The 26,792-nt window shown below is 39.7% G+C and overlaps 1 protein-coding gene across 4 annotated transcripts; it reads right to left on the bottom strand.

The window, feature by feature from the left end:
• Positions 1-26,561, bottom strand: im:7151449 (complement receptor type 2). 4 transcript variants are annotated; one of them, XR_009804047.1, is made up of 13 exons: positions 26,382-26,558; positions 24,026-24,314; positions 23,445-23,671; positions 20,151-20,336; positions 19,980-20,079; positions 19,510-19,580; positions 13,925-14,107; positions 11,575-11,664; positions 9,925-9,963; positions 9,807-9,864; positions 9,681-9,732; positions 360-435; positions 1-265 (listed from the first exon to the last, which is right to left on the bottom strand). XR_009804047.1 is itself a non-coding variant. In XM_061885917.1 (13 exons), exons 3-12 carry the CDS (start codon positions 23,575-23,577, stop codon positions 378-380), a joined length of 942 nt encoding a protein of 313 aa, XP_061741901.1. In that variant the 5' UTR covers positions 23,578-23,671; positions 24,026-24,314; positions 26,382-26,561; the 3' UTR covers positions 1-265; positions 360-377. The 4 variants fall into 4 exon arrangements, 3 of the variants coding, with proteins under 3 accessions (XP_061741901.1, XP_061741895.1, XP_061741911.1); XM_061885917.1 differs by having other exon boundaries at positions 9,807-9,848; positions 23,457-23,671; positions 26,382-26,561; XM_061885911.1 differs by having other exon boundaries at positions 9,807-9,848; positions 26,382-26,556.
• Between the last annotated feature and the right edge of the window lie 231 nt (positions 26,562-26,792).

Here is a 26,792-nt window from a genome sequence, read left to right as displayed (position 1 = left end):
TCCCAGTTACGTCTTTATTCCAGTTTTCAACATAAAACAATACATTAGGCAGCATTGAAAATACAATCGATTAAATAACAATGGAAATGTGACAACAAAAACGACATTTTGACTCAGCAGACTCAACTGCCAGTGGACGCCAGAGTTCAATAAATTCCCTTTTTATTCTTCTTTTGCAGACGGAGGAACTGCTGCGGCATGTTGTTGGCACGTCCTTCCTGGCTCCCAGATGCTCCTCGGCAGATAGGCACTCTTCCAGCCCTCCCTGGGAGGTAAATAAGACAACCTTCTCATGCCAAGGTGGCACAAACAATCTGGAAAATTCCTTGGCTGCTTTGACGCACGCCAACTGACGGTACCTTGGTGAGGCGGACCTTCTACACATTTTGGAAGCTCAGTAACTCGGGCTTCAGGTCTTCTCGAGTGTCGTATGACCTGCACGGGTGTTGAAAAGTGTTGTCACTCAAAAATGGTTTACATGAAGGACTTTCACATACTCTGCCTTACATGTTGAAAGGGCCATACTGGAACAAAAGTACTAAAAACAAATCAATCTGGAGCCGCAAAAAATTAAAAGTTATATAAGTGGTATAATGAAGACAACACATGATGTAAGTGTCTATATTAGCACTATTAGTGAAGTGAATTATTGTTATATAGCGCTTTTCTCTGGTGACTCAAAGCACTTTTACACAGTGAAACCCAATATCTAAGTGTGGAGGGGCGTGGGCGTGGTCGCGCGTCCCCTGCGGGCGGGGTGTGTGCAGGGCCGGCCATGAAGCAGCCAACAGGTGAGTGGATAATCTCAGCTGGAACGAGTTATCTAATCACATGTTCCCTTTAATTAGCAGGGCCGGAGACCATGAGGGGGCTCCTTCTTCGTGAGGACAGAGGAGACTGAGAGTCTGAAAAGCAGAGAGAGTGAACACTGTAGAAAAATAAACCCGATTGCCGAGAGCAGAAAAAGAGGGACTTTGGAAACGAATGTGAATGTGAATGTAAAATAAAAACTGTTCTGGTAAAGACGCGGGTATCAAGTGTTGTGGTCCCAGTGATCCGCTAGGAATCCGGAGGGGAAGAGGAAGACCTCCACAGTGGCGCCCAACACAGGACCAAGAAAATGTCGACCACAACACCCCTGGAGGCGCTCGGACGAGTGCTGGCGGAGGTATCGGCAGCGAGCCAGCAGCAGACCCAACTACTGCAGGCCCTAATGGACAGAGTAGACTCAGGTACGGGGGCGTCGAGCTCGATGCAACGCATGGTGGAGGGGGAGGACCCTCAAGCGTACCTTGAGGTGTTCGAGGCCACAGCAACAGCGTGCAGGTGGCCGGAGGAGGAGTGGGGAATGAAACTGCTCCCACTCCTGGCGGGGGAGGCGCAGCGGGCGGCCCTGAGTCTCCCAGCGGCCACCCGGATGCAGTACCCGAACCTGCGCCGCGCCATACTGGATCGGGTTGGCAGCAATCCAGAAGACCACCGGCGGAGGTTCCGCGCTCTGCGGTTGGGCCCAAATGACCGCCCATTCGTGCTGGCGCAGCAACTGAGGGACGCGGCCACCCGGTGGCTACAACCAAATGGGCAAGACAGTCAAATGTTCGAGTTGATTGTCCTCGAACAATTTATTGATGCCATCCCGACCAGGACCGCCGCATGGGTGAGGTACCACCGCCCCCAGGACGTGATGATGGCGGTAAACTTGGCGGAGGACCACCTGGCTGTCCAGAAGGAGGCGACGGCAAAAGCGGCCAGCACCCCGTCGACGAGTCACACCGCCGGAAGGAACGTCCCTGGAGCAGCGCACCTGCACGGCCGAGCCACCCGGAACCAAGGAGCAGGTATCCCACTCAGAAGAACAATGCCAAAGCACACAGACCCGCACCCATTCACGCACCCACAGACACACAACAAGGGGGGGGTCCACGGGGTCGTCTCATTTTCTCTGCTTGTGCATTGCAGGGTACCGGCGCTGGATATGGAGGGCTTCCCTCGCAGATGGCGCCTCGAACCCCAGGGCCGGTGTGCTGGGAGTGCGGCCAACCTGGGCATGTACGCCGGGAGAGCTCCATGATGGAGGTGGGGCAGGTGTTACAGGTTGTCGGGCCTCCAGCACCCGCCCCCGATTCAGGGGAGACATACTGTGTCCCGGTAAGGGTACAAGGGAGTGTATACCGGGCAATGGTGGATTCGGGCTGCAAACAGTCCATGATCCACCAAAACTTGGTTCGATCCGGGGTGTTGAGGCACGCAACACGGGGTAAAATTAGGTGTATTCATGGGGATGTGCACGAGTACCCGATTGTGCCAGTGGAAATTCAATATAAAGGCCAAAAGCATAGTGTCAAGGTTGCCGCCAGCGCGCACCTCACGCACCCCATAATTTTAGGAACGAATTGGCCAGGGTTTAACCAGCTAGTAGCGCAATGCGTGGGGATGCGTTTACGGGCTGTAGGAGAGGGGAGCATCCGCGTGGCTCTCAGTGGCGACGCAGTTTCATCGGGGACGGCCGAGCGGGAACTGGGGGGGGATGTGCAGGAGGCCCTCCCGGCCCTCCGATGGCAACCTACGCAGGATTTTCCCCTCGAGCAGTCCCGCGATGAAACCTTGCGCGCGGCCTGGGACCAGGTGGATTTCATCGACGGTCAGCTGGTGCGCCAGGGGAAAGCGCGGGTGTTCCCCCATTTTTCAATTATTCGCGATAGGTTATACCGAGTGACCCATGACACTCAGACCGGGGAGGAACACACCCAATTGTTGGTGCCAAAAGGACGCCGGGAAATGATTTTCCAGGTGGCCCATCTTAACCCGCTATCTGGCCACATGGGGTATGATAAAACACTTAATCGGGTCACGGTCCGATTCTATTGGCCAGGCTTCCGGGCAGACGTGCGCCGGTGGTGCGCGGCCTGTCCGGACTGCCAGCTGGTGAACCCGGCGGTCATCCCGAAGGCCCCCTTGCGCCCATTACCACTCATAGAGGTCCCGTTCGAAAGAATTGGGATGGACCTCATCGGACCATTTTCTCCGAGCACACGGGGATACCGCTTTGTGTTAGTCCTGGTGGATTACGCAACGCGGTATCCCGAAGCAGTGCCGTTGCGCTCCATCTCAGCCAAGAGTGTGGCGCAAGCACTCTTCACGGTCATTTCCCGGGTCGGGATCCCGAAAGAGATCCTGACCGACCAGGGCACGTCCTTCATGTCACGCACGATAAAAGAACTATACGGGTTACTGGGAATCACGGCCATCCGCACCAGCGTTTATCATCCCCAAACGGATGGGCTGGTGGAGCGTTTGAATAAAACGCTAAAAACCATGATCCGTAAGTTCATGCACGAGGACAAGCACAATTGGGATAAGTGGTTGGAGCCCCTAATGTTTGCGATGCGGGAGGCACCCCAGACCTCCCTAGGTTTTACACCTTTCGAGCTACTATATGGCCGGTGGCCTCGCGGAGTGCTGGACGTCATTAAGGAAAGCTGGGAGGAAAGTCCAAGCTCCAGCAAAAACGAAATTAAATACGTCATGGACATGCGGGCAAAAATCCACCAGGTGGCGCACTTATCACGTATAAATTTGCTCCATGCCCAAGAGTGTCAACAGCGCACGTACAACAAAGGGGCCCAACTGCGCAAATTTGCACCGGGAGAAAAGGTGCTTGTATTGCTCCCAACCTCAAGCTCCAAATTACTTGCAAAGTGGCAAGGACCCCTTTAAGGTCACACGGCAAGTAGGTGATGTTGATTATGAAGTTTGGCACTCCGACCGACGCGGAGACACGCAGATTTATCATCTGAACTTGCTGAAGGCATGGAGGGAGGCCGAGCCTGTCTCCATGGTGACGGTAGTGAGAGAGGAGGAGGAGCTGGGCCCTGAGATCCCGCACTCTGGCCCGCCCCCTCATCTTCTCTGTGACAAACAGCTCACGGGGGCGCAGAAGGAAGATGTTGCCAAGTTGCAGCGGAGCTTCTCTGACGTGTTCTCCACGCGGCCCGGACGAACGAATCTCATACAACATCACATTGAGACCAGCCCGGGGATTACGGTGCGATCTCGGCCATATCGGCTGCCCGAACACAAACGCAAAGTAGTTTGGGAAGAATTAAAAAACATGCTTGAGATGGGGGTGATAGAAGAATCCCACAGTGCCTGGCGTAGCCCCTTCGTCTTAGTAGGACTATACGGTTCTGTGTGGATTACCGCAAGGTAAATGCGGTATCACGTTTTGACGCGTACCCAATGCCCCGGGTCGACGAGCTCCTGGATCGGCTAGGCGCTGCTCGGTTTTTTTCGACACTGGATTTGCCCAAGGGCTACTGGCAGATTCCCTTGTCGCCAGAGTCCCGAGGAAAAACGGCCTTTTCCACTCCGGACGGGTTGTACCAATTTGTGACACTTCCGTTCGGCTTGTTCGGTGCGCCTGCCACGTTCCAGCGCCTCATGGACCGGGTGCTGCGACCCCATGCGGCGTACGCGGCTGCATACTTGGATGATGTCATCATTCACAGTGGGAGCTGGGAACAGCACATGCGGCAGGTGGGGGAAGTGCTCGAGTCCCTGAGGCGTGCGCAATTGGGCGGAGGGAAGTACAGTACCTGGGGTACCACTTGGGGGAGGAAGGCTGCAGCCACAAGTCGACAAGACGGCGGCGATCGCGGCCTGTCCACCCCCCAAGACGAAAAAAGAGGTGAGGCGGTTTTTGGGACTGGCGGGCTACTACCGCCGGTTCATTCCCCGGTTCGCGGACCTGACCAGCCCACAGACCGACCTCACCCGAAAGGGTGCCCCGGAGCTGGTCCAGTGGACGGAGCAGTGCCAGCGGGGGTTCGAGGAGGTAAAAACAGCACTCTGCGAGGAACCGGTACTGCACATGCCAAACTTTAATATTCCCTTCTGTCTGCAGGCGGACGCGTCGAGCCGGGGACTGGGGGCTGTGCTGACATAGCAGGTGGGGGGCATCGACCGCCCCGTGCTGTACATCAGCCGGAAGTTGTCAGACCGGGAGGCGAGGTACAGCACCGTAGAGAGGGAGTGTCTCGCCATCCGGTGGTCGATCGGGGCCCTCCGCTATTACCTGCTGGGGCGGGCCTTCAGTCTTTGCTCGGACCACAAACCTCTGCAGTGGCTCCACCGAATGAAGGACGCCAATCCTCGGATCACCCGGTGGTACATCGCACTGCAGCCCTACAACTTCCGGGTGGTCCACAGGCCGGGCGCGCGGATGGCCGTGGCCGACTTCCTCTCTCGCCCCGCTGTGGGGGGTGGGGGGGAGTTGGCGCGGCCGGACGGGTGTCCGGCCTGAGTCTGGCGGTGGAGGCCTGTGGAGGGGCGTGGTCGCGCGTCCCCTGCGGGCGGGGTGTGTGCAGGGCCGGCCATAATCACCTGTTCCCTTTATTAGCAGGGCCGGAGACCATGAGGGGGGCCCTTCTTCGTGAGGACAGAGGAGACTGAGAGGCTGAAAAGCAGAGCGAGTGAACACTGTAGAAAAATAAACCCGATTGCCGAGAGCAGAAAAAGAGGGACTTTGGAAACGAATGTGAATGTGAATGTAAAATAAAAACTGTTCTGGTAAAGACGCGGGTATCAAGTGTTGTGGTCCCAGTGATCCGCTAGGAATCAGGAGGGGAAGTGGAAGACCTCCACACTAAGTTACATTTAAACCAGTGTGGGTGGCACCGGGAGCAGGTGGGTAAAGTGTCTTGCCCAAGGACACAACGGCAGTGACTAGGATGGCAGATGCGGGGATCGAACCGGGAACCCTCAAGTTGCTGGCACGGCCACTGAACCAACCGAGCTATACCGCCGGTTGGTAGAGCCTACTATCAAAATATATAAAGTCTTATGTAAGTGTTATAATGAAGGCAATAGATGAAGTAAGTGTCTATTTGAGCTATATTAGCCTACTATCAAAATTACTTTAAAAGTCTTAGAAAAGTGTTATAATGAAGACAACACATGATTTAAGTGTTCACGGTGGGAGAGGGGTTAGTGCGTCTGCCTCACAATACGAAGTTCCTGCAGTCCTGGGTTCAAATCCAGGCTCGGGAACTTTCTGTGTGGAGTTTGCATGTTCTCCCCGTGAATGCGTGGGTTCCCTCCGGGTACTCCGGCTTCCTCCCACCTCCAAAGACATGCACCTGGGGATAGGTTGATTGGCAACACTAAATTTGGCCCTAGTGTTTGAATGTGAGTGTAAATATTGTCTGTCTATCTGTGTTGGCCCTGTGATGAGGTGGCGACTTGTCCAGGGTGTACCCCGCCTTCCGCCCGATTGTAGCTGAGATAGGCGCCAGCACCCCCCGCGACCCCAAAAGGGAATAAGCGGTAGAAAATGGATGGATGGATATGAGCTGTATTAGCCTAGTATCAAAATTACTTTAAAATCCTTATATTAGTGTTAAAATGATGTAAGTGGCTATATAGGCAAATCTAGCCGACTATCAAAATGACTTTAAAAGTCTTATACAAGTGTTATAATGAAGGCAACACATGATGTAAGTTTCTATATGATCAAAATAACTTTAAAAGTTTTATGTAAGTGTTATAATGAAGGCAACAGATGATGCGAGTGTCTATACGAGCTATATTAGCCTACTATCAATATGACTTTAAAAGTCTTATACAAGTGTTATAATGAAGGCAACACATGATGTCAGTTTCTATATGATCAAAATAACTTAAAAAGTATTATGTAAGTATTATATTGAAGGCAACACATGATGTAAGTGTCTATACGAGCTATATTAGCCTACCATCAAAGTGACTTTAAAGTCTTATATAATTAAGTGTTATAATGAAGGCAACACAGGATGTGTTTATAAAATAATAGTCTGTTATAATTAAGAAAACACATGATGTCAGTGTCTATTTGAGCTATATTAGCCTACGATGTAAGTGGTATAATGAAGAAAACATGTGATGTAAGTGTCTATTTTAGCTATATTAGCCTACAATAAAAATGACTTTAAAAGTCTTCTGTAAGTGTTATGATGAAGACAACACATGATCTAAGTGTCTATATTAGCTATATTAGCATACTATCAAAATTACTTTAAAAATTTTATATAAGTGTTACAAACCCCGTTTCCATATGAGTTGGGAAATTGTGTTAGATGTAAATATAAACGGAATACAATGATTTGCAAATCATTTTCAACCCATATTCAATTGAATGCACTACAAAGACAACATATTTGATGTTCAAACTCATAAACTTTATCTATTTTTTGCAAATAATAATTAACTTAGAATTTCATGGCTGCAACACATGCCAAAGTAGTTGGGAAAGGGCATGTTCACCACTGTGTTACATCACCTTTTCTTTTAACAACACTCAAACGTTTGGGAACTGAGGAAACTAATTGTTGAACCTTTGAAAGTGGAATTATTTTCCATTCTTGTTTTATGTAGAGCTTCAGTCGTTCAACAGTCCGCGTGTCCGCCGTCGTGTTTTACGCTTCATAATGCGCCACACATTTTCGACGGTAGACAGGTCTGGACTGCAGGCGGGCCAGGAAAGTATCCGCACTCGGTTTTTACGAAGCCACGCTGTTGTTACACGTGCTGAATGTGACTTGGCATTGTTTTGCTGAAATAAGCAGGGGCGTCCATGAAAAAGACGGCGCTTAGATGGCAGCATATGGTGTTCCAAAACCTGTATGTACCTTTCAGCATTAATGGTGCCTTCACAGATGTGTAAATTACCCATGCCTTGGGCACTAATGCACCCCCATACCATCACAGATGCTGGCTTTTGAACTTTGCGTCGATAACAGTCTGGATGGTTCGCTTCCCCTTTGGTCCGGATGACACAATGCCGAATATTTCCAAAAACAATTTGAAATGTGGACTCGTCAGACCACAGAACACTTTTCCACTTTGCATCAGTCCATCTTAGATGATCTTGGGCCCAGAGAAGCCGGCGGCGTTTCTGGATGTTGTTGATAAATGGCTTTTGCTTTGCATAGTAGAGCTTTAACTTGCACTTACAGATTGTACTTACAGCGACAAACTGTATTTAGTGACAGTGGTTTTCTGAAGTGTTCCTGAGCCCATATGGTGATATCCTTTAGAGAATTATGTCGGTTTTTGATACAGTGCCATCTGAGGGATGGAGGGTCACGGTAATTCAATGTTGGATTCTGGCCATGCCGCTTGGATGGAGTGATTTATCCAGATTCACTGAAACTTTTGATGATATTTTGGACCGTAGATGTTGAAATCCCTAAATTTCTTGCAATTGCACTTTGAGAAACGTTGTTGTTAAACTGTTTGACTGTTTGCTCACACAGTTGTGGACAAAGTGGTGTACCTCACCCCATCCTTTCTTGTTAAAGACTGAGCATTTTTTGGTAAGTTGTTTTTATACCCAATCATGGCACCCACCTGTTCCCAATTAGCCTGCACACCTGTGGGATGTTCCAAATAAGTGTTTGATGAGCATTCCTCAACTTTATCCGTAGTTATTGCCACTTTTCCCAACTTATTTGTCACGTGTTGCTGGCATCAATTTCTAAAGTTAATGATTATTTGCAAAAAAAAATGTTTATCAGTTTGAACATCAAATATGTTGTCTTTGTAGCACATTCAACTGAATATGGGTTGAAAATGATTTGCAAATCATTGTATTCCGTTTATATTTACATCTAACACACTTGTCCAACTCATATGGAAACGGGGTTTGTATTTTAGCCTAGTATCAAAATGAATTTAAAAGTCTTATGTAAGACAACACATGATATAAGTGTCTATTTTAGCTATATTAGCCTACTATCAAAATAACTATGCGTCCTGGGCTGACGCAAATCTTTGTTGACAGAAATGTTGAAATGTAATATTTATTCTACACATTTTTACAACATTGGAAAACATTAGTAAAACGTCTCCGAGGGTGAGATAACTCCTGGAAGTGACTGTCTTAGAATGACCAAAGTAATAGATGTGTGTCCAAGTTAAAAGAAACGGCAGGCTATCTTCATTACAATCTTTGCTTGCTGAGTAACGTTTGCTGTGGTCTGGAACAACATGGCGCACTAACAACTATCAGAAATCCAGCCAATATTACATACGGATAAGGTATCATGAAATATGCAAATATTAATTAGATACACAAAGGACATAAGTAAAGGAAATTATTATTCCATCCTTTCATTGTATACCTCTTGTCCCTTTTGGGGTTAATTGAGCTCAAATTTACCTACAAAGCTTCAAATAATAATGAAATATGTACATATAGATAGCCTAAATAGCATGTTAGCATGGATTACACTAACCCAAATATGTCTGATTAGCACTCCACACAAGTCTATAACATCAACAAAGCTCACCTTTATGCATTCAAGCACAGTATAAAAGGTTTGGTGGACAAAATGAGACAAAGAAGGAGTGGCAGAATTTGGTGTTACGCCCCTGGTCAACACTACCACCCCTGTTGGACACTTTTAAAACGACTTGCAACTGAAGTCAGGCTACTTGACTCTCTCACGTCACTTATTGCCCTGCTGCTCGGGTCTATCCATGGAAACTGACAGCCATTGTCTCTGACCAAACAAAAACGTGTCATGAACAGTCCAAAGATGAAAACGGCGCAAAATTGATATCACATAGTTCAGTACACGCTAAAATGTTTTTGTGTGCGGCAAAAAAAAAACATCCTAATAAGTCAAAATATGACAACTCACCCTTTCTTCTTGAGAAGGAACCTATGCAGACATATTGCTACGATGCATCCACCTGCAGGGAAGGAAAAGTTGATTTAAAACATCTTTTCATTCAACATTCGACATGCGGTAGAGCAGGAAGGTCACCTAGCGAAACGCAAACGACGCTGACCACAACAGGAAGATAATCTGTAGGAGGGACATACTGTGTGATAGATATGCAAAATATGAACAATTATCCAACAGTCATGTGATCACAACTCACCAGTGTCCTTGGTGGCGTTTGCAGCAATATCGCTTTTTTCTGCAAACATAACAAAAGAAAGAAAGAAAAATATATTTTTTTTATTTATTACAGCATAGGATAAGATTGACTTTATTTATCCCACAATTATTTGGTTGGATACAAAACGTTCACAAAAAAATTGCATAAAAACAAGAGGGAAACATTATAGACATACATATGTCTATATATATATATATATATATATATATATATATATATATATGTATATGTATATATATATATATATATATATATATATATATATATATACATATATATATATGTATATCTATATATATATATATAGATATATAGGTGTGGGAAAAATCATTACAGATATACATACATATATATATATACATATATATATATATATATATATATATATATATATATATATATATATATATATATATACTATATATATATTTATATATATATATGTATATATGTATATACATATACATATATATACATATACACGACATTCTCCCATATGCTCTCTGGCAAACTTCAGACGGGCCTGGACATGCACTGGCTTAAACAGGGGGACACGTCTGGCACTCCAGGATTTGATTCCATGTCGGCGTAGTGTGTTACTGATGGCAACCTTTGTTACTTTGGTCCCAGCTCTCTGCAGGTCATTCACCAGGTCCCCCAGTGTGGTTCTGAGATTTTTGTTCACCATTCTAATGATCATTTTGACCCCACGAGCTAACATCTTGCGTGGAGCCCCAGATCGTGGGAGATTATCAGTGGTCTTCCATGTCTTCCATTTTCTGATAATTGCTCCCACAGTTGATTTTTTCACACCAAGCTGCTTGCCTATTGTAGATTCACTCTTCCCAGTCTGGTGCAGGTCTACAATTATTTTCCTGGTGTTTTTCGACAGTTCTTTGGTCTTGGCCATAGTGGAGTTTGGAGTCTGACTGTTTGAGGCTGTGCACAGGTGTCTTTTATACAGATAACGAGTTCAAACAGGTTCCATTAATACAGGTAATGAGTGGAGGACAGAAGAGCTTCTTAAAGAAGAAGTTACAGGACTGTGAGAGCCAGAGATCTTCCTTGTTTGAAGTGACCAAATACTTATGTTCCACTATAATTTACAAATAAAATATTTAAAATTCTTACAATGTGAATTCCTGGATTTTTTTTCACATTCTGTCTCTCACAGTTGAAGTGTGCCTATGATGAAAATTACAGACCTCTGTCATCTTTTTAAGTGGGAGAACTTGCACAATCGGTGGCTGACTAAATACTTTTTTGTCCCACTGTGTATATATATACATACATATACACATATATATATATATATATATATATATACATATATATACATATATATATATTAGGTAAGGGCATTTCCTAATGTAAAAGCGCTTTGAGTCAATAGAGGAAAAGTGCTATATAAATATAGTTTTGTTAAGAAAATTATTTGTTAATAATTGTATGTGTTCTAAAAAGCTGGTTTCAACTAAATCTATGCAATAGTTAGTTTTTTATTGCATGTAAAAATACCAAGTGTGTGTGTGTGTGTGTGTGTGTGTGTGTGTGTGTGTGTGTGTGTGTGTGTGTGTGTGTGTGTGTGTGTGTGTGTGTGTGTGTGTGTGTGTGTGTGTGTGTGTATACCTTGGGATGTGTTGGTGGCTGCTGCTGTGGTGATAGTTTTATCTCTTAGAGCAGGTGTTGTGGCCGAAGGACTCGGTGAGGTGGACGCCTCTGCAAAAACGTGGGAGAACAATCTTTGACAGCAGCTAAGGCGCAAGTTGGAGCGTGTTCTCTCGAAAGTCTGTTTCCTTTGTATCTACAGTAGATCAGAGGTCTTTCGACAGGGCGTTGGTACCCCTAAGGCAGGGATATTCAACATATGTAATATGTGTAGTATAACCAGTGAAGTTGTCACGTTGTGTAAATGGTAAATAAAAACAGAATACAATGATTTGCAAATCCTTTTCAACTTATATTCAATTGAATGGACTTCAAAGACAAGATATTTAATGTTTCCACTGGAAAAGGTAATTATTTTTTGCAAATATTAGCTCATTTGGATTTTGATGCTTGCAACATGTTTTAAAAAAGCTGGCACAAGTGGCAAAAAAGACTGAGAACGTTGAGGAATGCTCATGAAACACTTTTTTGGAACATCCCACAGGTGAACAGGCTAATTGGGAACAGGTGGATTCCGTGATTGGGTAAAAAAGCAGCTTCCATGAAATGCTCAGTCATTCACAAAGAGGGACGGGACAAGGGTCCCTACTTTGTTAACAAATGCCTGAGAAAATTGTTTAAGAACATTTCTCAACCAGCTATTGCAAGGAATTTAGGGATTTCACCATTTACAGTCCGTAATTTATCAAAAGGTTCAGAGAATTTGGAGAAAGCACTGCACGTAAGCAGCAAGGCTTTAAAACCAACATGTAAAGGATATCACCACATGTGCCCAGGAACACTTCAGAAAACCACTGTCAGTAACTACAGTTCGTCGCTACATCTGTAAGTGCAAGTTAAAACGCTACAATAAAAAGCTCAGTCATTCACAAACAAGGATGGGGCGAGGGTCACCACTTTGTGAACAAATGCCTGAGCAAATTGTCCACAGTTTAAGAATATACTTTTCATTAGGGACGGTCCGTAATGTCATCAAAAGTTTCAGAGAATCTGGAGAAATCACTGCAAGGCCGAAAACCAACATTGAATGCCTGTGACCTTCGATCCCTCACGAGGTGCTGCATCAAAAAGCGATGTCAGTGTGTAAATTATATTACATTTCAGAAAACCATAGTTAGTAACTAAAGTTGGTCGCTACATCTGTAAGTGCAAGTTAAAACATTACTATGCAAAGCAAAGGCCATTTATCAACAACACCCAGAAACGCTGGGCACGAGCTCATCTAAGATCGACTGATGCAAAGTGGAAACGTGTTCTGTGGTCTGGCGAGTCCACATTTAAAAATGTTTTTGGAAACTGTGGACATCATGTCCTCAGAGGAAAATAACCATCCGGACTGTTATAGAAGCAAAGTGTAAAAGCCAGCATGTGTGATGGTCTGGGGGTGTATTAGTGCCCAAGGCATGGGTAACTTACACATCTGTGAAGGTACCATTAATGCTGACAGGTACATACAGGTTTTGGAGCAACATATGTTGCCATCCAAGCAACGTCTTTTTCATGGACGCCCGTGCTTATTATTTCAGCGAGACAATGCCAAGCCACGTGGCTTCATAGTAAAAGAGTGCGGGCACTAAACTGGCCTGATTGTGCAGGGAGGGCAATTGTATCTGCATGTGCACCCAACAAAAGGCTCGCAAACAAACAACGTTCGCTGAAAAGAACTATTCAAAAGACCAGATTTGTTTTCAAATGGCCCATCGCTGGACTTTTTACCAGGAGAGACTCAAGGAAGGCTTTGTTGAATCCCTCCTGGTAAAAAGTCCTCTCTAAGTTCTATAAGTGTGTATAAGTATCCAATCAGAGTGTACACCAAGTAGAACTTAGAATAGTTTTTGGTCCAGACCAGTGTGAAGGTACATCAAATGGTGACAAACGGACATCACCTGATCAGTCCAGGCTTACCTTTGCATTGAGGAGGCGGATCTTGGTATTTGCCGCCCTTGCCGCACACGAGGCTGCGCTCCCCAGTGCGGGCACTAAACTGGCCTGATTGTGCAGAGAGGGCAATTGTATCTGCATGTGCACCCAAAAAAAGGCTCGCAAACAAACAACGTTCGCTGAAAAGAACTGTTCAAAAGACCAGATTCGTTTTCAAATGGCCCATCGCTGGACTTTTTACCAGGAGAGACTCAAGGAAGGCTTTGTTGAATCCCTCCTGGTAAAAAGTCCTCTCTAAGTTGTATAAGTGTGTATAAGTATCCAATCAGAGTGTACACCAAGTAGAACATAGAATAGTTTTTGGTCCAGACCAGTGTGAAGGTACATCAAATGGTGACAAACGGACATCACCTGATCAGTCCAGGCTTACCTTTGCATTGAGGAGGCGGAGCTTGGTATTTGCCGCCCTTGCCGCACACGAGGCTGCGCTCCCCAGTGAGTATGTAGCCGCCATCACACTCAAACTGCAGCGTCTCGCCGTACTTTGGCAGGTCCTGAGAGTCCCACAAGACTTTGCCATTGGTCACCTCTGCAGGTTTTGGGCAGGTAATAGCTGAGAGGAGACGATCCAACATCACACTTTCAAAAAAGCTCATCCCAGGGTTGTTATTTTTTATACACAGCAAGAGTCCTACTTATTTTGAGCAATATTCAAATTACACAAACATGCCAAGAGTGTGCGCGGTGGAAAGACCAAGGCCTCTTTTTTTTGTTTTTTTAACATATTTCAGGCGAATATTTTCTCTTTGTTTCTCTATGTTAGAGTTATGTATAAGTTATCACACAACTCTTATGCTTAAAGGCCGTTGCTATAGTTATTATCAATTGTGCTTAAGTTGTACTTTTCTATCTATGCAACTGTACGACTTGCAATCTAGGATTGCGAGCCGTCTCGTATCAGTGTTTGTGTCCAGACCCGACCTGCTGACTGCCAAGGGCGAACATCAAGTACCTTGACGCAGACAAAACAGACAGGGTGATATCACGATTGTCAGCACATTTCCATTTCTGAATAATCATAGATTGTGTCTAACTGGGGCTGCTAAAATGACCCCCCCCCCCCCCCCCTTCCTTCAGAAGCAGCCTCAGTGACGTAACCAGGGACTTCCCGAATAAAATAGTGGAGCACGTAGGCTGTGCCTTAGAGCAGTGGGTCTCAACCTTTTTTCAGTGAAGTACCCCCTGTGAACATGTTTTTAATTCAAGTACCCCCTAATCAGAGCAAAGCATTTTTGGTTAAAAAAAAAAGAGATAAAGAAGTAAAATACAGTTTCTGTTTTATTAAATTGTGCAAAATATTGCTCATTTGTAGTGGTCTTTCTTGAACTATTTGGAAAAAATATATAAAAATAACTAAAAACTTGTTGAAAAATAAACAAGTGATTCAATTATAAAGACAGATTTCTACACATAGAAGTAATCATCAACTTAAAGCGCCCTTTTTGGGGATTTTAATAGAGATCCATCTGGATTCATGAACTTAATTCTAAACATTTCTTCACAAAAAAAGAAATCTTTAACATCAATATTTATGGAAGATGTCCACAAAAAATCTATCCGTCAACACTGAATATTGCACTGTTGCATTTTTTTTCACAGTTTAGTACATTCATATTTTGTTGAAGTATTATTCAATAAATATATTTATAAAGGGTTTTTGAATTGTTGCTATTTTTACAATATTTAAAAAAAAACTCACGTACACCTTGGCATACCTTCAAGTACCCCCAGGGGTACGCGAGAACCACTGTCTTAAGAGCATAGGTTGGAACTGTAACTGAGTGTACAGCCCAATACGTCTCTCCTCATTGAGCAAAATTTAACTCTGTCTCTGCCTGATTCCTTGCTTCTTGGCTGTTTAATAGATGTCATCAGTGTTTGAACCTGACACGCTATTGTTGTTTTGGGTTGCAAGAATCCTGTTGATTTTGGGTGACAATGCAGGCCAGTGTGGCCAAAAAATTAAGTCAGGAAAGGTTCTTATGTAAGAAAATGTATGTCTAAATATAAAATGTATAGTGAATTGTGATTGTTTTGGGCATTGCAATAACACTATTGATTTTAAAGAATATTTGACATGTCACTCTACCAAAATCACAAGTTATTTTATTACAAGATTATTTAAGCTAAAGCAGGAAACAATGATTTTAAGTGACATCTGAGAGGATGGAGATGGTGAGTTGATTTTGATGTGATATTTATTTTTTATTTTTATCATTGGCATGTCACTCTGCTAACATCACAAGTTATTTATTTCAGCTAAAGCAGGAAACAATGATTTTGGCTGACGTCTGAGAGGATGGTGGTGGTGAGTTTCTATTGATGTGATTTGAAAATATATTTTACTGACATTCTGCAAACATCACTGATTATGTATTTATTTGCAAGAAGCACTGATTTTGGGTGACATCTGAGAGGATGGTGGCCATAACTTACTTTTGTTTGGATACATTTTTTGTTGTTTCTGGCATAGCAATAACAAAACTGATTTTAAATTAAATTTTACATTTCACTTTACTATTTATTTTAATTATTTTTTGTTTGTTATTGGAGTAGCAATAACAATATTGATTTTAAAGGACATTTGACGAACACCACTATTTATTTTAGCTAAAGCAAGAAACAATGATTTTGGGTGGTCTGGGAGGATGGTGGCGGCAAGTTACTATTGATAAAAAAATAGTAGTTGTTTTTTTTTGGCATAGCAATAACAATACTGCAATACTGATTTTAACGGACATCTTGACATGTCAACCTACAAACATCACTATTTATTTTAGCTAAAGCAAAAAACAATGATTTTGGGTGATGTCTGAGAGGATGGTGGCGGTAAGTTAATATTGATTTGATTGTTGTTGTTTTTTGGCGTAGTAGTACCGATACTGATTTTAAAGTATATTTGACATGTCACTCTACAAACATCCCAGGCACAGCACCACTGCTGCCCACTACTCCCCTCACTTCCCAGGGTGTGAACAAGGGGATGGGTCAAATGCAGAGGACAAATTTCACCACGAGTGTGTGTGAGACAATCATTGGTACATTAACTAACTTTAACATTAAAAAAATATTTATTTCAGCTAATCCACAAAATAACAATTTTGGGTCACATCTGAGAGGATGGTGGCGGTAAGTTACTATTGGTTTTAATTGTTTTTGGCATTGCAATAACAATACGGATTTTAAAGCACATTTGACTCGTCACTCTGCAAACATCACTATTTTAGCTAAAGCAAGAAAAAATGATTTAGGGTGACGTCTGAGAGGATGGTGGCGGTAAGTTATTATTGATTGGAATTTGTTTTGTTTTTCGTGTAGCAATAACAATACTGATGTTATAGTATATTTGACATGTCACTCTGTATACATTAAAAATGATTTATTTCGGCTAACCCACGAAATAACAATTTTGGGTGACATCTGAAAGGATGGTGGCGGTAAGTTACTATTTGTTTTAATTATTTGTTTGTTTATGGCATAGCCATAACAATCCTGATTTTAAAGCACATTTGACACGTCACTCTGCAAACATCACTATTTATTTTAGCTAAAGCAAGAAACAATGATTTAGGGTGACGTCTGAGAGGATGGGGCGATTAGTTAGCATTCATTGGAATTGTTTTTTGTTTTGTTTTGTTTTTTGGTGTACCATTAACAATACTGATGTTAAAGTAAATTTGACATGTCATTCTGTAAACATTAAAAATTATTTATTTTGGCTAATCGACGAAATAACAATTTTGGGTGACATCTGAAAGGATGGTGGTGGTAAGTTACCATTTGTTTTAATTATTTGATTGTTTTGTGGCACAGCAATAACTCATTCTGTAAATATTAAAAATTATTTATTTTTGGCTAATCGACGAAATAACAATTTTGGGTGACATCTGAAAGGATGGTGGTGGTAAGTTACCATTTGTTTTAATTATTTGATTGTTTTGTGGCATAGCAATAACAATACTGATTTTAAAGCACATTTGACACGTCACTCTGCAAAAATCACTATTTATTTTAGCTAAAGCAAAAAACAATGATTTAGGGTGACGTCTGAGAGGATGGTGGCGGTAAGTTAATATTGATTGGATTTTTTTATCTTTTTATTATTTTTGGTGTAGCAGTAAAAATACTGATGTTAAGAGTATATTTGACATGTCACTTTGTAAACATTAAAAACTATTTATTTCGGCTAATCCCTGAAATAAAAATTTTGGGTGACATCTGAGAGGATGGTGGCGGTAAGTTTCTATTTGTTTTAATTATTTGTGGTTTGTTTTTAGAATAGCAAACACAAAATTGATTTTAAAGGACATTTGACAGATACCACTATTTTATTTGAGCTAAAGCAAGAAACATAGATTTTGGGTGACGTCTGAGAGGATGGTGGCAGTAAGTTAATATTGATTCGATTCGCAATTATTTTTTGGCCGTAGCTTTAACAATCATGATTTTAAAGGACATGTCACTCTGCAAACATCACTAATTATTTTAGCTAAAACAAGAAAAAAATATGTTGAATGACGTCTGAGAGGACGGACGCGATAAGTTACTATTGATTTAAAAAAAAAAGTGTTTATTCGAGGCGATAAGTAACTATTGATTTAAATATTTTTAAATGTGTTTGTCATTAAAATAACCCTAATGATTTTAAAGGATATTTAAGATTTCACTCTACAAACATGACTAATTCTTTAGTTTAGCTAAAGCAAAAAGTAAAGATTTTGGGTGACGTCTGTTAGGATGATGGCGGTAAGTTACTGTTGATAAAAAAAAAATAGTTTTTGTTTATTTTTGGCATAGCAATAACACTACTGATTTTATAAGCATATTTGACATGCCACTCTGCAAACATCCCTATTTATTTTAGCTAAAGCAAGAAACAAAAGATTTTGGGTGACATCTGAGAGGATGGTGGCAGTAAGTTAATATTCATTGAAATGTTATTTTTTGGTATAGCAATAACAATACTGATTTCTAAAGTATATTTGACATGTCACTCTACAAACATTGAAAATGATTTATTTCAGCTAATCCACAAAATAACAATTTTGGGTGACATCTGAGAGGATGGTGGCGGTAAATTACTTTCGGTTTTAATTGTTTTTGGCATGGCAATAACAATACTGATTTTAAAGCACATTTGACATGTCACTCTGCAAACATCACTATTTTAGCTAAAGCAAGAAACAATGATTTAGGGTGACGTCTGAAAGTATGGTGGCGGTAAGTTAATATTGATTGGAATTTGTTTATTTTTTTGGTGTAGCAATAACAATACTGATTTTAAAGTGTATTTGAGATGTCACTCTACAAACATTAAAAAATATGTATTTCGGCTAATCCACAAAATCACAATTTTGGGTGACATCTGAGAGGATGGTGGCGGTAAATTACTATTTGTTTTAATTATTATTTGTTTGTTTATGGAATAGCAATAACAACATTGATTTTGAAGGACATTTGACAAACACCACTATTTATTTTAGCTAAAGCAAGAAACAATGATTTTGGGTGACGTCTGGGAGGATGGTGCCAGTAAGTTACTATTGAAATATATATATATAATATATATATATATATAAATATATATATATATATATATATATATATATATTCTTTTTTTTTTTTTTTTTTTATATATTTTTTTTTGGGGGGGGGGGGGCGTAGTAATAACAATATTGATTTTAAAGTATATTTAACATGTCACTGCAAACATTAAAAATTATTTATTTTGACTAATCCTCAAAATAACTATTTTTGGTGACATCGAAGTTACTATTGTTTTGTTTGAGTTTGGCATTGCAGTAAGAATACTGATTTTAAAGCACATTTGACATGTCACTCTGCAAACATCACTAATTATTTTAGCGAAAGCAAAAAAACAATGATTTTGAGTGACGTCTTAGAAGATGGTGACGAAAGGTTATTGATTGGAAGTACATAAAAGTATTTATTTACTTAGACAGCTGGCTATACCCTTCCAGCCTGCAGCGATGCACTCCTTGTAGCTTGATCCTCTGATGCGATAACTGTGGAAACAGAAAAAAAGTTACATGTCTTCCTGTCTACCATTTCTGTTTACGTTATATTCTACCACTTTTTTATTTATGTTTTATTCTACTACTTGAGTTTACATGTTATTTTACAATTTGTATATATATTATATTCTACCACTTGTATTTATGTTATATTCTACTACTTGTGTTTACATGATTTTGAGTTACAGCATGGGACAAAACATGCTTTTGAATTATTGCTGCAGTCTTCTGCTTTGAGAAACATTTGGAGGAACATTCCAGAGGTTTGAGATGTTGCAATGTTGAAGGAGGACAGCTGGAGTATGAACAAGATGAATTGCATGGAATTATGACGAGTATTAACTTGCTAATACGTCAAAAATATTGTATTTATTGCATTTTTCCACTCACCCTTCGTCACACGTGACCTTGATGACGTCGCCGAGGAGCGTGCCGCTGCTGATGTTGAAGGTCATGTTGGGTGTAGGCTTGGGAGGCCCGCAGTCCTTCTCTGAGGGCGGGCAAACAAGTGTGACGTGATGTCATGGCAACAGTTACCGTAGTGAAGGAGAGGAGCGTCACTTTTGCAAGTGAGAGTCAGCTGCGTCCAGTTGCCGTTGTGGCAGGTGATGGAGCCGGAGCCGCTCTCCTGCACGTAGCCGGTGCCGCACTCCATGATGGCGCTGGAACCTTCCTGGAATGTGTTGACCAGAACCGACTCGAGACTCAGGACTTTGTGATTTCCTTGGAACGGTCTGGGACAGTTGGCTGCAGGACAAACACGATAGCATTAGTCTTCATTTTTATTATTTTTATGCGTGATGGCAGTGTAAGTAAGTCATTATAACATTTTTTTTTTTTTTAAACGTTTTTGATGATGTAATTCCTATTAATATTGATACTTTTGTTTACATCATTCATTTTTGTTTGACTTCTTGGATTTTTTTGTGTCATGTTCGTGTCTTCTCAATTGCTCTGTTGGTTGCTATTCAAAATGTTGCTGGTCTGGGACTGGTTTGGATTTGTGATATTATGGGCCTGCAAGCAACTCATATTATTATGTATTGTTATTGTATTATGTGTGTTAATTTTTTTATTTTTCTGTATTGTTATTGTATTAGTATGTGTTATTATTGTATTATTATGTATTATTGTTGTATTGGAATGTGTTAATATTGTGTTCTTATTATGTATTATGTATTTAAATTGTATTTTTCAGTGTTATTATTGTATTATAATGTTGTATTATTGTTGTATTATATGTTATAATTGTAGTATTATGTATTATTAATATTGTGTTATGTATTATGTGTCATTGTATTATTCAGTGTTATATTGCATTGTATTACAGGTATTCTGCATTATTATTTTATTATTTTGTGTTATTATTGTATTATGTATTAATATTGTATTATTCAGTATTATTAGTGTATTGTGTAATATGTGTGATTTTATTATAAGGTGTTATTATTGTATTTTTTTGTATTATTATTTTAGTTATATGTATTATTTATTATGGATTATTATTGTAGTATTATGTGCTTTTGTATTATAGAGTATTTTATTATTATTGTATCATTTTGTATTATTATTATTGTATTGTTTTGTATAATTATTATATTTATTCTGTAGTATTATTGTATTATGTATTATTGTATTATTCTGTATTATTATTGTATTACTCTCTGTTATTATTGTATTATTCTCTGTTATTATTGTATTCTGTATTATTATTGTATTACTATGTATTATTACTTATTATTGTAGTCTGTATTATTATTGTATTACTATGTATTATTACTTATTATTGTATTCTGAATTATTGTATTATTCTTGTATTATTATGTATTATTAATGTATTATTACGAATTATGTCTTTTTATGTGCTGTATGTATTGTGTTGTTATTGTATTATAGATTATTGTAAGATTATTGTATTATTATTATTGTATTATTATTATAATATTCTAATTTAATTATATATTATAATTGTATTATAGGGCTTCACGGTGGTACAGGGGTTAGTGCGTCTGCCTCACAATACGAAGGTCCTGCAGTCCTGGGTTCAAATCCAGGCTCGGGATCTTTCTGTGTGGAGTTTGCATGTTCTCCCCGTGAATGCGTGGGTTCCCTCCGGGTACTCTGGCTTCCTCCCACTTCCAAAGACATGCACCTGGGGATAGGTTGATTGGCAACACTAAATTGGCCCTAGTGTGTGAATGTGAGTCTGAATGTTGTCTGTCCATCTGTGTTGGCCCTGCGATGAGGTGGCGACTTGTCCAGGGTGTACCCCGCCTTCCGCCCGATTGTAGCTGAGATAGGCGCCAGCGCCCCCCGCGACCCCAAAAGGGAATAAGCGTTAGGAAATGGATGGATGGATTGTATTATATATTATATTTGTATTATTATGTATTATTATTATATTTATAATTTGGTATTATTGTATTATGTATTATTCTGTATTATTATTATCTGTTATTGTATTCTGTATTATTATGTATTATTTTTGTATTATTCTGTATTATCAATATTATCTGTTATTGTATTCTGTATTATTACTGTATATTCTGTATTATTATTATTGTATTATTCTGTATTATTATTTTATTATTCTGTATTATTATTATCTGTTATTGAATACTGTATTATTACTGTATTATTATGTATTATTAATGTATTATTATGTATTATTATTGTATAATTATGTATTATTATTATGTCTTATTTTGTTGAGCGTAATCCATCCATCCATTATCTGCCGCTTGGTCCGTATTAATAATAATAATAAACAGAAAAGAAAAAAAAGTAAAAAAAAAAAAAAAAAATCAGTCAAGATAATAAATATAAAAGTGCTGTTCAGAGTTTGTTTACCAAAGAGTTTACTCGAAATTCCACCTACACACATTTAGTACATGTCAATACTGTATGTTGTTGTTGTATAAATGTTTTATAATGATGAATAACAAAAATGCTTACATTTTTTGTCTTTTTTTAATTTTTGTTTTAAATTGATTTGTTTTATTAAAATAATATTTTAGTGAATGTATGCTGAATCTCCTAAAAAAGGTAAAATAAACAACACATTACTTTTTTTGAAGGATTTTACAATATATTTTTTTAAACTCACAAAAACAACTAATTTAATTTAACCAATTAAATTCATTTTAAAAGAAATGTTGTGTTAAATGTTTTCAAGAGTTTAATTGTGGTGGTGTTTTCTTTCCATATTTTTAAAAAAGTTTTTTTATCAACCCCTCCCAAAAAATGTTTTTTTTGCAACAAAAATCGAAAAATTTGGCGTTAAATCTTTGAAAGAGTCTTCCTTTTCATTAATTTATGTGAATGTATGTTAACGCTCTTTAAAAGTGATATAACAATACATTCTTAAAAAGGGAAATGTGTTTCAAACTGAAATCACAAGAACATTTAAACCAATTAAAAAACTAGTATTAACTCTTTTAAAACACATAATTAATGTCTGTGTGTGTGTGTGTGTGTGTCTGTGTGTGTGTGCGTGCGTGCGTGCGTGCGTGCGTGCGTCCAATTTATGTATTTTTTTTATTTTTTATATGAGAAGTAATTTAATTTTGCGGTAAATATTTTATCAAGTGTATACAAACGTAAATTGCTTGTTTTTTTATTTACATTTTCATAAAAAAGCACAGTTAAGAGTTAACTCTCTTAATGAATCTAAAAACATTTTTAATTATTAGAATGTTTGAGAGAAAATTTTACTGAAATATTTTATGGATTTATTTATAATAAACAGTGAAATAAAACAAGAAAAAACAAAAAGAAGAGTCAATTAAAAGATACATATTTTTTTGGGAGTGAACATGAATGTGAAGAACCAAACCTTGAATGAATGATGCTCACCTTTGTTCTCACCTTCTGACCTCCACACAAAGACCACAAAGAAGACAAAAATGCAAGTGATCTTGCGCTGTGTGCTTGTAGTCGCTAGTACTGGCAGTAGTCCTGGTAGTAATGGTAGTAGTAGCTCCTCCATGTCAGCCGGGCTGCAGAGAATAAAGTCTTCCTCCAACTAGCAGCTGATAAAACAGAGATGCCTTTTGCTCACTCAACTCCTCCTCCTGTAGCAACTTGAAAAAAATAAACAGTCATCAAGTTGGCGTCAATGAAAAAGGAAATGAGAAGATGCTGCCTTCAAAATAAAACCCAAAGCTATAAGTCTCTAACACAGAATCCTACATGATTTAGGTGTTTACAGATATATGTATGAGGTGTCAAAAACATATTACATTACAGCTTTTTAATACTAAAAACACCCAAAATGCTGAGGAATCTTGGAATCATTTGGATGACTTCTAAATAAGGAATAAGCAAATAGGTCAACAAATAGTTAAAGAAATATTTCACATGACTTTAGATTAAACTCATCAGACAAAAGTGAAAAGTGAAATAAAGTGAATTTCCTAGAAGATTGAACAACTTACTGGGATTCAGATGGTTTCCTTGATCAGCAGTGAAGTATTGGACTCCCTCCGATGGAAGAAACCACACCAATGTCCGATAAAGCTGACATTTCTCACTTAAATACTTGATACTTTGTATCAAAGTCTTGTCTTCCCAGAGCTGAGGTGAGAACGTCCTGTGATTGCATAATTCTTTGTGTTGCAATGTTGGGTTTCAATCACAAACATGGGAGCCATTTGTCGCTGAAAGTTTGCCTGTCATCACAGATATGATGACATTCGATGACATGTAGACACGTTCTTGGATGTTCTGTCAGGAATGTAGACAAATGTTATTGAAACAGGTACAATAGGCCCACCCCTGATTTTGAGAGTCAAAAAAAATTTGCTTTAACTCTTCGTATTTTTTTTATAAATGTTCAATTCAGACATTGTTGCTATGATTTACTGACAGATTACCAGAAGTTAGCATAACAACAATGACCACACTGAGTAGAAATGAAGTTGAAAGCACTTTTATAACACAATAAGTTACTGTAACTAAAGGAGTAACATAACAATCATATATATATATATATATATATATATAAATAAATATATATATATATATATATATATACATATACAGTATGTACTATGTATATGTATACAAGCATAAATATATATGCGTGTATCTGTGTGTGTATATACACACACATATACACTCATACACACATATAAACCCCCCCAGACACACATTATACATATATATATACAGTATATACATCCATTTTCTACCGCTTATTCCCTTTGGGGTCACGGGGTGCGCTGGTGCCTATCTCAGCTACAACCGGGCGGAAGGCGGGGTACACCCTGGACTAGTCGCAGGGCCAACACAGATAGACAGACAATATTCACACATTAGGGCCAATTGAGTCTTGCCAATTAACCTATCCCCAGGTGCATGTCTTTGGAGGTGGGAAGAAGCCGGAGTACCTGGAGGGATCCCACGCATTCACTGGGAGGACATGCAAACTCCACACAGAAAGATACCGAGCCCGGGATTGAACCCTGACTACTCAGGACCTTCGTATTGTGAGGCAGACGCACTAACCCCTCTTCCACCGTGAATCCCTATACAGTAATATATATATATATATATATATATATATATATATATATATATATATATATATATATATATATATATGTATATATATGCATATATATATATATATATATATATATATATATATATATATATATATATATATATATATATATATATATATATATATGTACAGTTGTGATCAAATTTATTCAACCCCCACACAATTTTGGTGTTTTAGCAAGTTGGACATTTATTCCGTATTTTGTTTATAGTCATATCAAATAAAGATGTGTCAAATAGACAAATGCAACTTAAATTGTAACACTGTATTTTACAAATTACCAAAAAAGGACATTTTTCTTAATATCTCATTGACAACATGATATATATGTATATATATATATATATATATATATATATATATATATATATATATATATATATATATATATACCCCCACTCTAAAAAGGAGTTGTGGTTACTTCATGCACACAGTACCGTTTAAAAAAATAACATCCATCCATCCATTTCTACCGCTTTTTCCCTTTTGGGGTCGCGGGTAACAATAAATACAAATTAAATTTGTCAGTCATGTAAATGAAAGACAAATGTTTTTTAGTGATGACGATGTTTGCCAGCGCTCGCATGAGTCACATTTTACTTTGAAGGACAAAAACAGGAAGTTATTTTTTACACAGCAGTTGCCTTGACCCTTTAGTCTGCCGGCTTCCTCAAAGCCTCTTAGACAATGGACGTAGATAAAGCTCGTTAATGTTTAACTTCACTTACTGCATCGTGCATTGCATGCATTGGGGTGTTGATACAAACGTATGTTGTACGTGAGTTTAGTCATTATTTAATGTCGTGGTCGCCCACAAAATGGGTGTGTCCTCGAGAGGACGCGTGGAAAAAAATGAGGGTATTCCCTCTGAATCACAGCGAGGGAAAGCCCTTGTTTACTTTTTGTTTTCCATCTATTCAGGAATGAAGAAGAGCCACAAAATGAGTCAGTGTTATGGGAGGAGGCCGGCATGTCTTGTTGTTATGGCGGATGGTGTCGGAGCAACTTGGTGTTATTGTCGTGACACATTCCACTGCAGTCACAACAAAGGGCGAGATCTGGCTCCTTGCTAGACAAACTTTAGGGTAAATTCCAAAAACTTCAGCTTGATGACGTACGGAAGATCCCCACCCAAAACACGCATGCGCGGTCTCCCATGACAACAGAAGGTTACCGCACGCTTGTGCGACTTTAAAAGGAAACACCCAGAAGATAAGGATTCCTACCTCTTCTTCTGCACCCGAAATAGAGCAGACGAACATTCCGCATTGAAACTTTTTTTTCCCACTGCATTCCAAGGATGTGACGCGCGACTCAGAGGTTTACATTTATGAATTTAACCCATCAAAGGTTCTCCTCCCTTGTACATGCGCTGGCTCAAAGGTTGAGAGTCAGTCAAAATGTGATCATTCATTTCCTGTTTGTGTTGTTCGCCGTCACGCGACGTCCTATATGATGTCAAACAACACCCAGTGAGACAGTGACATCTTGTGGTGAGTTTTAAGAACTACATAAACATGACAAGACATAAAGGAGGTTTGGAGCAAACTCTGGAGTATGTGACGTCTAAGATAAGGGAAATTCAGGGTTTTCAGTTACACAACTAAAATATCTATAATTATTACAACTAAAATCTG

The sequence above is a fragment of the Nerophis ophidion genome, linkage group LG02 (assembly GCF_033978795.1).
Source record: "Nerophis ophidion isolate RoL-2023_Sa linkage group LG02, RoL_Noph_v1.0, whole genome shotgun sequence".
Classification (NCBI taxonomy): Eukaryota; Metazoa; Chordata; class Actinopteri; order Syngnathiformes; family Syngnathidae; genus Nerophis; species Nerophis ophidion.
Note: the sequence above shows the minus strand (reverse complement) of the source record. Positions and strands in the feature narration are given on the sequence as shown.